The 14,528-nt window shown below is 39.5% G+C and overlaps 1 protein-coding gene across 1 annotated transcript in view; it reads right to left on the reverse strand.

Annotated features, from left to right (window-relative positions):
• Positions 1–14,528, reverse strand: part of dnah5 (dynein, axonemal, heavy chain 5) — a 103,998-nt gene that overhangs the window by 84,409 nt on the left and 5,061 nt on the right. Inside the window, exons 2-18 of the mRNA XM_015373911.1 lie at positions 9,664–9,798; positions 9,128–9,212; positions 8,827–8,984; positions 6,031–6,249; positions 5,579–5,716; positions 4,777–4,953; positions 4,545–4,658; positions 4,335–4,442; positions 3,733–3,855; positions 3,361–3,576; positions 2,823–2,849; positions 1,935–2,042; positions 1,713–1,798; positions 1,408–1,615; positions 1,195–1,308; positions 775–975; positions 529–609 (exon numbers count right to left, since the gene is read on the reverse strand). Of these exons, the coding sequence (XP_015229397.1) occupies positions 529–609; positions 775–975; positions 1,195–1,308; positions 1,408–1,615; positions 1,713–1,798; positions 1,935–2,042; positions 2,823–2,849; positions 3,361–3,576; positions 3,733–3,855; positions 4,335–4,442; positions 4,545–4,658; positions 4,777–4,953; positions 5,579–5,716; positions 6,031–6,249; positions 8,827–8,984; positions 9,128–9,212; positions 9,664–9,798 (2,298 nt within the window). The remainder of the gene's footprint in view (positions 1–528; positions 610–774; positions 976–1,194; positions 1,309–1,407; positions 1,616–1,712; positions 1,799–1,934; positions 2,043–2,822; positions 2,850–3,360; positions 3,577–3,732; positions 3,856–4,334; positions 4,443–4,544; positions 4,659–4,776; positions 4,954–5,578; positions 5,717–6,030; positions 6,250–8,826; positions 8,985–9,127; positions 9,213–9,663; positions 9,799–14,528) is intronic.

Genomic DNA, 14,528 nt, shown 5'->3' on the forward strand with positions numbered 1-14,528 from the left:
AATTTTGGTAGGGACATGTCCCTATGGTCCCTATGCAAACCTACGCCCATGCATCCAACATTCAAATAAACCTTGGTTGAATATAAAAGCTTTTTCTGACACTGATTCTGATCAATTAAGGTAGGGTTATATTTAACTATTAAAAAAAATAAATTAAATTAAATTCAACTCAGTTCCAAAGTACTTTATCAATCCTAAAGTAAAATTAAATAATAACGATGATCTAAATAATAATATTACGTAGTAATAATAATAATAAATTGCAAACTTAATGTACAGTAAGTAAAGTGGGATATTTGATGCCATTAAAAATCAGCAGATAGAATTTACTACACAGTATGCATGTAACCATACCTTTTCAAAAACTTGCATAATATAAGAAATGTCATTAATGAACACAGAATTAATTAGTTAATCAATGAATGAAGAATTAAATGCTGTTTATTAAATCTTACCACTCAGTATGCTAACCATATCACCCTATTTTAAACCACTTAATTTAAACTGACTTTCAAAAAATTATCTTACCTTGGCAACATGTGGCCTGAGCAGTTTCTCAAATACAGTTTGAATCTTGGCTCTTACTCTGGTGTTTTCACTCAGCCTAAACTGTAAAAACAAAACAAAAAATCCTTTTTTATACTGTTAGTACAGTAAAACAAATATTAAAAGGACATATCCAGTGGACATCTATCAATGCATATAAAGAAAATCAAGATTAAATTATATCAAGTTACAAATCCCCCCTCTTACTACCACTTTTGTGACACTCACCTGTAATTCATCACAGTTCATCTTCAGTATGTCCCCCGTGTTCTGCAAGAAAGCACCAAAAGGAGGGATCTCCAGATTCATATGCTTCATGAAGTCAGTCTCTCTGATCTGTTCATGTATCTCTGGTCTGAAGTTCACAGCCAGCTTTCCAGAAGACCAAAGTAAGAGGGGGATCTCTAGGCACACCTTGGTATTCTCCATCTAAATGGGATGAAGATATATACAATATGACTGTGCCTAGACATGCACTAACATGCAGACACCTCCCCATGTATACACACAAAGGTATAAACACACACGCATGTACCAAGTCAGACAATCTAAATATTGTATTATAGGAATTACTATTTGCGTTATTAATGTATCACTCTGCTCGCATCTTTTTGCAATTATTTAGATCTTTTGCTGAGTTTTCTGTACCTTCGTCATCCAGCTTTGATGATGCAGCATTTCATACTCCAACAGGATCCTGGCTACTCTGTTAAATTTCCTGATAATCACTTTAGCCTCTACTGTGGAAAGAATGTCTTCATGCTAACAAGGAAAAGAAGCATGAATTATAAGAAAAATTCTTCTTAAAAGTGTAAAGGTGAGTTTTTATGAGATATAAATCAAGAAAAATGAAATGAAAACCTTTTTGAAGATATCCATGGGATCCTGAATTTTGCTGTACAGATGCCGAGCCCACATGATCCGACCTGCCACTGGAGGCATATCCTGGGCAATGGGAGGGTCCAGTTTTTGCTTAGCATAGGTGTTGGAAATCATTTCAAGATCCCGACCGTAATTCTGCAAGATCTGCTGATACTTTTCATCAATCCCAAGATTAGGGATGCCAAGTCTGTTTTAGTTGGTGAAAAATATACAAGCAGTTGCATTGAATCTAGTTTCAACTGTGGCAGAACAAGAGATTAACAATGGTAAATGGAAGAAACTACCTTTCGAATTTTTCCAGCTCATTTAAAGCTCTTTTTGTGTTCTTAATCTCTGCTAATGTATCCCCCATGAACTTCTTCAGTTGATTCTGTATGTACAAATACATGCAGCAAAAACTTACAGGTTACAAAAATGTTCCCAAATTTGAGCGGACTTCAAATAAAATCAACATACAGAGCTTTATTCTGGTCTTTTAAAATACCCCACTTCCCCAATTTACTTACATGAAGAAAGGATGTGCTTTCACAGAATGTCTCATAATCAACATCAAAGTCAGTCATCCTGTAGTCGAGGAAACTGTAGTTCTTTTCCTTTATAGTCTTAACTGTAGCCTGTCAGACAAAAACATATAACCAAGAACAAGTCTTAAAAAAAAATTTTCAGATAAACAATTTTCTTTGGTATTTAAATGAGTTCTGTTGCTTTAAGTTAAAGCTTAAACAGAATCTTTTTTAATACTAAAATGACTTAATGTTTTAATGTCTAACCATCTCAAAATGTGTGACAGTGTAAAGATGATACCTCTCGAAAATGCCACAGCTTAAAATTTAGCCTGAATAAAAAATAAATCTTGCAAAACTATTTGCAAATCTTAAACCTTTTCTCATTTTGCTAAATGTTAGAATCACAATCTTCAATGCATTTCATGCATTAGAGGGTGTTATCTGGTTTGTTTCAAAAAACTGAAGTGAAACATGCATGTTTTTTTCCAGATAAATAGCATCTGTGTGATATTATGAATGAAGGATATAAGCTACGGTAAGACAACAAATCATATTGTACTGGATTGTGTAATTTATGTCAGCCTAGAGTTCTTGGAAAGCATTAGAGGCAACAAGCATGAAAGCTTTGCAAACAGTGTAGGAAGAAAACATCAACAAAAAGAAGCAATTCAACTCTCTCGACTTAAAGTAAATATCAGTGGAGCACAGTTAAAAGTTAAAAAATAGAAAAGGAGGAAAAATAATAATGATCAGAATACTTTGTGCCGTCAGTATTTTCATTAGTTATATATCCTGACACAGTTTATAGATATTTTATTGACCACTGCATGCAGAAAAGTATAATTAGATCATGCAAGTTAAGGGCTAAAGAACACGATGAGACATTACCTCCCATTTTGCCTGTATATCTGCAGTCTGTACATCAAAGGAAGTAAAGACAAACATGATGGCATACTTCACTGTATGCTCAAGGAAAAACAAGATAAATGACAGTTGTTTGGACTGTTGAATCATAATAGGTCAATTCTTTCATCCCAGCTACATTGCCACTCATAGTTAAATGAAGCTGCATTTACAGTGAAAGCAAACAATATTAAACAATCATAATGTTAAAGGAACCTAGTAAAACCTTAAATTTTAATAAGCATATAACATTTTCATAGCAAGGGAGTATGACAATCAGTATATAATCATTTTCAAGTAATAATACAAAATTATAATATGAAAATTCACAATTTATATAAAATATAAAGTACAAGTATCTTGCTCTCTGATTTTAGGCATAAGGCATGACTATATTTGAAATCTAATATCACAGAACTATTGTACAAGCTCTGCTAGGAAGTAACATTAAGATTTTATGTAATCCAATCTGTATGATAAAAGAACTTCAAACACTTCTAGTTTAACAACTCTGTACACTTACTTGAAATCTTGTGGATATGGTATTAAACCTTTGACTCTTAGAGTCCTGCAGTACAGAGTAGGTGGAGAGGGTCTTAAACATCTCCAGGATCTTGTTTAAGCGCTGCTGGAATGAATCAAATTTCCCAAAGATGTACACCTCACAGATGTCAAACTTTCTCATAGAGGGAGTTTGTTCCTGCTCCTCCTTGGTCTTATGAAAACACCGCTGATATTCCTGAGCGACACAGTTTCACACAAAACAAAGTTCATTACCCAACAAAAGCGTACTGTGATATATAAGTGTTAATATGAAAACAGAACTGAATAATATGATACCAAAGACCACAAATAAGAAACAGTAGTACAATTTTTTTCAATAAGTATCCCATACCTGATTTAGTCGAATTGTAGCTTTGATTTTATCAATAACCTCCTGCTGAGGTTGGTCCCAGATTGAATTTGAACCATTATTTGTGATGTAGGCTTTGCAAGAAGTGATCATCTGATTGGTGACCTGGAAGTAAAGGTTGTTTTGTAAATCATTGTCATCCAGTTTGATACTTTTATTATATCTATAAGTAGTGAGACGTTCATACCACTCTGCCTTATTCATCTATTGCAATATGCTTTATTTCAATGTCCTGTGTCAGAGACATTACACACAGTCTAGTCATGCAGTCTCTACAGGAAATTCACATTGAAACAATCTGAGGTTAATATTAACCTTTTCACAGCAGAACTTGTTCCTGTGTTTGATGCAACCGTTCTGAAAAAAATGTTTCTACTCTGTTGATTTAAAGTAAAATGCTGCAGCATTGAATATCCCAGAATGGAATTTGGCCATCTGTTTCATGATTAGTATACGTGTGCAGTTTCTATGTCATGTGAGCTGGTGTGAGTCATCTCAATAGTTAATCACTACAACAGCTAAGCAATGTGGTCACATGAGCTTCAAAGAATATAGGTTTGATGTAACAAGCAAAGCTACAGTACCTTGACAAGCAGAGTCATTATGTTTTCAGATGTGTTGTAATGGGGAGAAATATTGTACATTGACTTGATGGCATTCATCAAACCAGGGATTGCCTCCACCATTGATACCTGGAAGGTGATGTAAGTACATTATGACCAATGATAAGCCATTTGGTTTACTTGTTCTATATGCAACATACATGGTTCTGTTTGTGTTCTTTCTATACTTACAGGATCACTGTTGTAGAGTGGGTCATAAAACTTCTCTAAGCAATAGAGATAATTAACGTTGTCTTTAGCCTTATTAACAGCATCAGTAAGCCTTCTGTCTAGTTCCTGCCATGGCTACAACAAAAACATTAGTGATTTAGTTACATTGATGCATAGTATTCAACATAATGTTTACAAGTTTTTCTTTTATATGTGGTAAATCTTCCATTAATGAATGAGCATAATTTCTGACCTTGATTAGTTTAGATTTTGCCAGCAGAAGGACACCTAGTACTGAGCTGAATTGTGGAGTTTTCAGCTGGTCCAAAAGATAGTTAATGCTAGACATCCTTTTCTTCCAGTAGTTCAGTTCGTCCCTGGGCCCGAGGTCATCAGTCACTTTTCTCAGCAGTTTAGTTTCAGCAAGAACCTGAAGAACACATTGGATGTACTTTGTCTTTGCTCACATCATCTCTACAGTGTTTTATATTTGTATGATTACATCAGCCACTGGCTGATATTCTATGAGATACCTTTTCTATATGTCAATTTTTTTAGATATATAAGATTAATCAAAACAAAATAATTAGTTTTTTGGCTGTTATTTGGGTCCTTAACATAAACCAACCAGTGTTTTTCTCTAAGTCTTTAAATTCTAATTTGATTAGAAATCTCTGGACATTTTATTTAATCCATGCATGATCAAAGATTTCCTCCACCTTGTTCACAGTTTTAGAGGGAGGAAGAGTCACTATTAGTTAAGGAGCCAGTATTTAAAAAAGAAATACATTAACCAACCTGGCTAGCTCTTATTATAAACAAGAAGAAGAACCGATAATTCATTTATTTGTTCTTCTAGTTTTATCTTTACACATGTATCAATTTAAATCCTTATTATACCATTGATGTATTCTGCTTTGTCAGACAATTTAAGCAGAAAAAGATGCTCATAAATTGTGTCCATAAGCAGTTTAGTAGAACAGAAAAGCTATTAAGACTGTAGTTGATTTTAACATGAAATATAATTGGTGAGACTGTGGAGACAATTGTCTCACCTGTTCTATTTGTTTGATCCAAACTTTCATGCAGGCTTCTATCTTTTCAGTAGTGTCTTTGTTGTTGGCTGCTGCTTTGTAATCCGCAGGTGATTTCAACAACTCCAGGTCAAGCGCGTCACATTGCTTCAAAGTAACCTGAAGGCAAAACAAAGAAGGATTATTTTCACTTTTTCTTACAGATTTTTTTTTGTGGTGAACAGTTGGGCTTCATGTCCATGTTTTTTTTTTGTTGTGTAAAGACATTTTTTTTTTTATTTCATCTGCAGAAACATGACCGCTCCAACTTCTTAAAGCAGTTATTAGGTTTTCATATAGCTTTTATCCATATTTAGTCCTTATGCTTTACTTTGAATATTACATTATCTTTGTTTTTTCCAAGTTGTTCATAGGTTAACAAGCAGATGATTGTTAACCAGGTTAATTGTTGATTAGTGGTGTTTGTCACCTACCAGTTCTTGTAGGCTCTCCTGTGCACCCTTCAAAACAGAGACAAATCTTTCAAGTGAAGATATAAACTCCTGTTTTACACCCTGAGCCTGGGGACTGGCCAATTCACCCCAACCATGGTTTGTTTCCCTTAGTGCGGGGATGAAGACGTCTGAGAACAACTGCTCCACGCTTTTTAAAAGCCCACCTTCTGTGGCGTCCAACATATTGAAGCTCACCTCCTGCAAATTTGGAAAGGTGTCCTTTTATTATGGAAACAAAAACATCATAGTATACTTCTATTAAATAACATACTTTGATTTTGTCAAAATCTACCTGAGACTGAGAGGAAAACACAAAGTCTATCCCAGCAACATGTGTGCTGCTGTTTTAAAATGAAAACAATAAAAAATTATGTAGATAAATAGGGTTAAAAAAACAAAGATGAAAAAATGAAGGGGTTCATGGTCCAAGAACATTACAAAGAAATGTAGAGAGAATCTCCCTCTCTTCTTCACCACTTTATTGTGAAGTCCCTCAAGATTCTGTTACGGCACCTTTATGATTGCACTCTGTATTCTCTGTGTCAAGTCTTCTGGAAATATGAAGACTCCCATCCAAATTTATATGCCAATAAGGAAGACTGATAATAGACCCCTGGCATCGTTACTGCAATGTGTTAATGCCTCCAATGACATCAAGACTTGGTTGGCTCAAAATGTCTTGAATCTTAATGAGCCAAATGGAAATTCTGGTGTTTGGACCTAAAGACCCCTGAATAATTTCAGACGATTTAATTATTTTATTTTTTATTTGTGCAGCACTTTTGGACATTTCATGTTATTTAAAGCTGCGTTGTGCATGTTTAAAAGGTAAATATACATGCCCTTTGATTGCCTCAAGTGTAAAATGAGGTTTCCTCTATGTACCGCAGTTGCTTCTACGATCCCCATTAGACAATTTGTAAGAGAGTGATTCAGGTTGAATTTTCTAGGCATGCATGTGAGTGTGTTGCACTGCATGCTCCCTTTAACCTAGTTGCTTTGCTGAGTCTCAGTCACAGCAAGAGAACAGGGGTGATGATTTGCAAGGATAAAAACTTTTTTTATAGTGTGACAAAAACTGCCAAAATGGTGAGAAGATTTAACTTAGCATGTAACTTAGACAGGTTAATGTCTGTTGTTTGAAAATCCCAAAAAACGCTACTTTTTTGTATAACAGCCACCTTTTTACCAAAGCCATTTTTTCTTACATGTAAAACATTACTTGGCAATAAAGCTTTTCTGATTCAAAATTTTAGCTTAAAGAGTAGAAGCTGAATCCATTAAAAAAAAGGTTCTCATTAAGTAGCTAAATATGTTTTAACTGTTTCATTGGGGAAAGAGCCCATATTATCTTTCCATTTTTGGAAGAGATTGTGTCTGAAGGTGGTTCAGGGACAACAGGAGGGTCAACACTCTGATTCTCATCAGATTAGAATCCCTCAAAATCAGGGTCCCCCTGAACAGAGTCCTCTTTCCCAGAATAAAATCTCCTCTGAGTCCCTTTCACTGTCAAATACTGTAGCTGTACCAAAACTTCTTTGACAGTAAATTTTTCCAAAAATTTTCAAAGAGAGCGTGAAGATGTCAGTACACTCAGAGCACAGTGAGGAATTATTCAGATAGAGAATTACTATGCAAGCTTTTATATTTACTCCTCTCTGATTTTGCATGAACTACCAATGTCCTTGCAGGAATTTCCCGCCCTCCACAGAGCAGGAATATTCAGTTCTACTTCGGCAGGTGTGAGTTCAGAAGGTCACACAATAACACATACACACCTTCATGCCCATGGTGCAGATATACAGTATCAAGGTTCTCATGGGAATAGAACAAAATTTATCAACTAAAGTGGATCTCCTGGACTTGCAGCTTTGGACATGTTAGGTCACACCACAGGCTAAAACAGCTTGGAGTCAAACTGACCCCTGAGGATAAAATTGTGTGCAGTGTGTGTACATAAAAGCACATAAAAAATGTTTATGTTATCAGTTGTCCCCATCAAATTAGGAAAAGTCAAGAAATATGAAGCAAAAAAAAAAAAAAAAAGGTTAACTGGTATATTTTGAATGACAAACATTGAATGGGGTCAAATGGACCCCAAGGAGGATATGAGGGTTAACTAAAGGCAAAAATTCTGTCCAATTTGTGTATAGATGAAACAAATCCACATTGCTGTATCTTTCTTTGTTTGGCTATGACCAGTAGCACACATGACCTGTTTCAAACAGAAGTGATTAGCTTTGCTGCAGGCAGCATGTGGGCAGTTACAATCCATGACCCAAACAAGCTGTGATATCACAAGGCTATTGATGAACACTCCTGTAGCCCAGCTTATCTTTAGATATAGCAAGGATTCGTGGGAACTGTTTATCCCTCAAGATTAATTTCCGGTTAGACTTATTTTTAGCTGGTTTTATTTTTATTTTTTTAAAGCAAAGATTAACATCCTTTTATAAAATATTTTGCACGATATTTTCAACGGCCATTTGGAAATACACCCTGAATTAAAAAGATTAAGGTTTTTGTTTAATTTTGTTTTTTATAAAATCACTTGTTTCTAGAACTGGACATTAATACGTAGCATTAACATACCAGATGGCTTCATTTCAGGTCTAACTTACTAAGGAAAAATATTTTTAACTTTAGCTGTTTTCTGTTTTTGTTCAATTTTTACATGTCACTGTCATAGTTGAGGCTTAATTTGTATTTTAGTTTCAAAACATAATTTGCTGCTATAAAATAAAGGTCTATGCTTTTAGAAAAACACGGACTCACACTGTGTATGTTCGCAGAGGTTATTGCTCTCAAAGGTTTTGCTCTGGTGAAGAAGATGCAAATGCCGGTCAATGCCACATCCTTTCCATCAGTTACAAACACTTTCTTTGTGTGATTGTGCCGGTGGGAATCAAGCTGGGTGGGTAGTGCGGCTGCAGCTGCAGAAATAAGGAGTTAGTCATCATCAGCCTTCATATTTCTGCTGGACTGTTTTCAATGTTCTCACCAGTGTCAACAATAATTGCATTAAAGACAGTTTGTCTACTTTGATCCATTGAGTATTCTTTTTTTTTTCTGTTACCTCCTTTTGTAGATTCAGTTTCCTGATAATACAGCATGAGGTGTGGGAGACCGTTTTCCAAAAAAAATTGCTCCATACGATCAAGCTGTTTCAAATGCAAAAAAAAATAAAAAATAAAGTAAGAAACAAAACTAAAATCTTCTTAGTGAGACTTTACTTTGAGCAAGATGTTACAACACATTCAAATAAAATAATAAGATGTAGAATAATAGCTGTAAGCAAATAAACTAACAAATTTGTAATTAAAAAATTATCTAACATTGAATGTGTTATGTTCTATTAAAATGTAATGTTAACTTTGCCAAACAGCATTGCTTAATATTTTAAATTTAATATTAATCAAGTTACCCGACAAAAATGATGGCCTACATTTTCTTTGATAACTGACTTCTTGGTTTATAATAAAAGTAAATGTAGTAGAAAAAACCCTTAGAACATCCATAATACAAACATTTGACATCAGTGAAAAATTAAAGGCTATTGTTGTTTTTTGCAAAGCTAAGCATAACTTTTCAGTTATAGTTTAATGGAATTACCTGATTTCCTTCCAGAATGGCATCTTGGACTTCTGATTCCTCCAGACCCAGGCATAAGGCCACAATGCCGAGGATGTAGTCATGTCTTCCATCCAGCTGGTCACGTTTTGCCTCACGCTCCTCTCTTAACTTTTCCTGCACAAAATTTACAGAGAAACTTAATTATTCAGATGATCTGGTTGGATCTCTGATGTAAAAAACATAAACCTATTTAATGTCGAGAAGGTGTTGACTTAATTTAATCATGTAAGCCTAAGTAAAAACATGGAATAAGCACAAATAAATACCTTTAATTTCACATTCTTATGACATGTTAATAAAGCATATATTCACAAATGAAGAAGACTAAATGACATGTAAATTCACTTCATCTTCCAGTACTTTAAATAAAATAGGTCTTTGTATTCCTGTATATTGGGAATCAGGGTTTTTAGATGATCAATTTTGTTTTAAATGTATTGCCAAATGTTAAGGTTAGAAACCAGGGAATAAAACTGTAGAATAAGATTCCTAAAAATCTGGTTTTGCATGGGGCTTTTGAATTTCTTTTTTTTGCTTCTTTTTGTTGCTTACATTTTAACAGCAGTGGATAGTGGGGCAAACACATCCTTAAAATAGTTTTGGATCAGTCACAATTGTTGGAGGTGCTGGTCTTTAACTCAAATTTGAATTCAAAATATGATTTCTGTGTGAAGAATTAACAAAAACAAAAAACTGAGAGCTCTTCTGAAATTTTGCACAGATTATATATGTGAAAACTAATACATTTTTCAGTAAATGTTCTATTTGTTATGGATTGAAGAAACGTATTGTGTGGGTAAGAGCAGATGAAAATCATGGAGCTTTAATATCATGTAAGTTTATTCTAGCATAATAAGCAAACAACAGTCTGGGTAAGGAATCAGGCTTGATTCCTAATCAATCAAAATTAATAAAGAATTAATACCAATCAATTTAGCTCAATTTATTAAAGATATAATGAGATGAAGGGCCATTAAAGACAGAGCAAGGTTTTGGAAGGTCTGATTTNTCGTGACTCCGCCACTTCCACAGCCTCTGCCGCCCTCCACTTCCGCCCCGTCCGGACCTCGATACCAGCCTGAGAGACTTTTGGGTCACATGACTCTCTGTATTGCAGCACCTCCCTAGTTCGGCTCACCTTGAATTCCTCATTAAGGCTGCTGAAGGGGAGCTTCAGCATGTTGTTCTTTCCGTATAGGGTGATGCTGCTCAGGCTCCGCGGTAGACCCAGCCACTTCCGCAGGAACCTGCTGACTCTCCTTTCAAAGCCTTCAACTGTGGAGATCGGGACCTCATACACAAGGAGGGGCCAGAAAATCCTTGAAAGGATGCCATGTTGGTACACCCAGGCCTTGAACTTGCCAGGTAGGTCCTGATTTGTCCACCGTGGCTAGCCAAGCCTCCAGATCTTGATTGGTCGCGTTGATGGCCGCTGTGTCTCTCAGGCTGCAGTTCAAAACCTTTCCCAGACTCTTCACCGGCTTGTCGGTGATAGATGGTATCTGGGTGCCGCCAAGTGTAAAGATGAACTTGTTGGTGACTTTTCCTCTCTTTAGCACAAGGGATCTCGATTTTGCAGGCTTAAAGTTCATGCCGGCCCAGGTGTTCAGTTCTTCCAGCCCCTTCAAGAACCACCTGCTCCCTGGGACATTTGATGTTGTCACGGTCAGGTCGTCCATGAAGGCCCTGATGGGCGGCTGCCTGACACCAGACTTGGTTAGGGGCCATCTGCACTGAACCTCGGTGGACTTCGCCAACATGTTCATAGCAAGTGCGAAGAGGATCACTGTAATGGTACATCCGGTGATGATTCCCTTCTCCAGCTTGTGCCAGTCCGATGTTATGGATCCTGCTGCAACCCTCAGACTGAACCTGTTATAATAGTCCAGAATGAGGTCTCTGAACTTGGCTGGGACATGGTGGCGGCACAGTGTCCGTTCAACAAGCTTATGAGGTATGGATCCGTATGCGTTCGCAAGGTCCAGCCACAGCACGACTAAATCTCCCTTGCTCTCTCTGGCTTCCCTGATCAGCTGAGTGACCACGCCATTGTGCTCCAGACACCCTGGTATCTTTGGGATCCCTCCCTTCTGGACCGAGGTGTCGATGTAGGAGTTCCTGAGGAGGTTGTCAGTTAGATGCCTTGCCACAATGCTGAAGAATAATTTCCCTTCAACACTGAGCAGGAAGATGGTTCTAAACTGATCGATGTTTGTAGATCCTTCCTCCTTCGGAATCCATACGCCTTCTGCAAATCGCCACTGCTCGGCAACCTTTCCCCTTCTCCAGATTACCTTCAAAATCCTCCAGAGCCTGTGGAGTAACTTTGGGCAGTTCTTGTACACCTTGTAAGGTACCCCACTAGGTCCTGGAGCTGAGCTTGATCTTGCCTTTTTGACTACCTCCATGATCTCCTTCCAGCTGGGCTCCCTCCCCTCGAAGTCCACCGTTGGTGCTGGTGGGTCAATCAGGGACTGGCAGTCTCCCAGGTCTTGCTCCCTGGATGCATCTCCATAGGTTGCAGCCAGGTGATGGTCAACCTCTGCTTTGGAATAGGTAAGTTGACCACTACGCTTCTGCAGCTGCTTCGTAAACCCAAATGGGTTTGCTAGAAAGGCAGTGCGCTTCCTGGTTCTTTCCTTCCTTCTTCTCCTATGCCACTCAGCCCTCCTCAAAGTCAGGAGCTTCTTTCGAAGTATGTTGCGCAGCTCTGAGAGAGGTCCCCTCTCCTCCTCTCTTACCTGCTTAAACTGCCGCCTCAGACCCTAAGCTGGTGGATCTTGTGTGCTCGGTTGCTCATGGTGTAGGGCAGTCTCCCTGCTTTCTTCTCCTCCAGGCCAAATCTCTCAGCTGCTATGCTAATGATGATGGTGGTCATGGTCTGGAGACACCAATCGACTTCCCCCTTGGCTGTTGCTTCTAAGATGGAGTCGGTGTCCTCATCAAACTGGCGCCACTCATGCTCCCTATTAACTTGGGGCCATCTAACCCGACGATGTTCTGGTGGTCTGTGTGGGTTTGGGGCTTGTACCACTTGGAGGTTCTGGGCACTATGGTTTGGCTCCAGGCCTAGCTCCTCCTGCGTCTCACCAGGGAGGATCCCTGCGCGCTGTGACACTTGCTCCGTCTGCACACATCTCATCTTGGTCTGGTGGATCTTCAGACCACGTGGGTTNCTCGCCACCCATTGAGCCAACACTGCTCCACCAGATCGCTGTACTTAGCCCTCATTCTCTCGTTGGCCTCCTCGATGCGGTCTTCCCAAGGGACCGTGAGCTCCAGAAGCACAACCTTCTTCGATGTTGCTGAGGTCAGCACAACGTCTGGCCTTAGTGATGTTTTGGCCACATTTTCTGGGAACTTCAGTTGTTTTCCCCAAGTCTGCCATCAGCTCCCAGTCCTGTGCCATTGTGAGCAGATCCTTCTCCAGCTCTGATCAAGGAGATAGTCTTCTTTGCTCGTCGGAGGCGCTTGCAGTGGGCTATTCCACTGCAGATGGTGTTCACTATGGCCTTCAAGACCTGGTCATGACTACAGCAGTAGCGCCCCTCACTCAGGCTCCTCGGACAGCAGCTAAAGATGTGCTCCAGGGTCCCTCTCTTCTGGCACAGGGCACACGCTGGTGACTCCACCTTCCCCCAACAGAACAGGTAAGACGGGCTTGGCAATACATCGTATACAGCCTGGACCAGGAATTTTATGCGCTGGGGCTCAGCTTTCCACAGTTCAGTCCACATGACTTTGCGCTCTGCTGCTTGCTCCCATCGCATCCAGGCTCCCTGCTGCCGCATTCCAAGCACCCTGCCTACCCGCTCTTTTTCCACTGCTGCCCGCACTTCTTCTTGGAGCAGCGTTCTCCTCCTCTTCTTCTTTGCCTTCCCGCAGCATGGTGTTGTGCTGCTACCAAGGCCTGCTCTTCCCCGAGCCATTGTCCCCACCAGCGTCCTGTGCCGCAGTCGTGACTCCGCCACTTCCACAGCCTCTGCCGCCCTCCACTTCCGCCCCGTCCGGACCTCGATACCAGCCTGAGAGACTTTTGGGTCACATGACTCTCTGTATTGCAGCACCTCCCTAGTTCGGCTCACCTTGAATTCCTCATTAAGGCTGCTGAAGGGGAGCTTCAGCATGTTGTTCTTTCCGTATAGGGTGATGCTGCTCAGGCTCCGCGGTAGACCCAGCCACTTCCGCAGGAACCTGCTGACTCTCCTTTCAAAGCCTTCAACTGTGGAGATCGGGACCTCATACACAAGGAGGGGCCAGAAAATCCTTGAAAGGATGCCATGTTGGTACACCCAGGCCTTGAACTTGCCAGGTAGGTCCTGATTTGTCCACCGTGGCTAGCCAAGCCTCCAGATCTTGATTGGTCGCGTTGATGGCCGCTGTGTCTCTCAGGCTGCAGTTCAAAACCTTTCCCAGACTCTTCACCGGCTTGTCGGTGATAGATGGTATCTGGGTGCCGCCAAGTGTAAAGATGAACTTGTTGGTGACTTTTCCTCTCTTTAGCACAAGGGATCTCGATTTTGCAGGCTTAAAGTTCATGCCGGCCCAGGTGTTCAGTTCTTCCAGCCCCTTCAAGAACCACCTGCTCCCTGGGACATTTGATGTTGTCACGGTCAGGTCGTCCATGAAGGCCCTGATGGGCGGCTGCCTGACACCAGACTTGGTTAGGGGCCATCTGCACTGAACCTCGGTGGACTTCGCCAACATGTTCATAGCAAGTGCGAAGAGGATCACTGTAATGGTACATCCGGTGATGATTCCCTTCTCCAGCTTGTGCCAGTCCGATGTTATGGATCCTGCTGCAACCCTCAGACTGAACCTGTTATAATAGTCCAGAATGAGGT

This window comes from Cyprinodon variegatus, unplaced genomic scaffold, assembly GCF_000732505.1.
Source record: "Cyprinodon variegatus isolate N-32 unplaced genomic scaffold, C_variegatus-1.0 Scaffold5, whole genome shotgun sequence".
Taxonomy (NCBI): domain Eukaryota; kingdom Metazoa; phylum Chordata; class Actinopteri; order Cyprinodontiformes; family Cyprinodontidae; genus Cyprinodon; species Cyprinodon variegatus.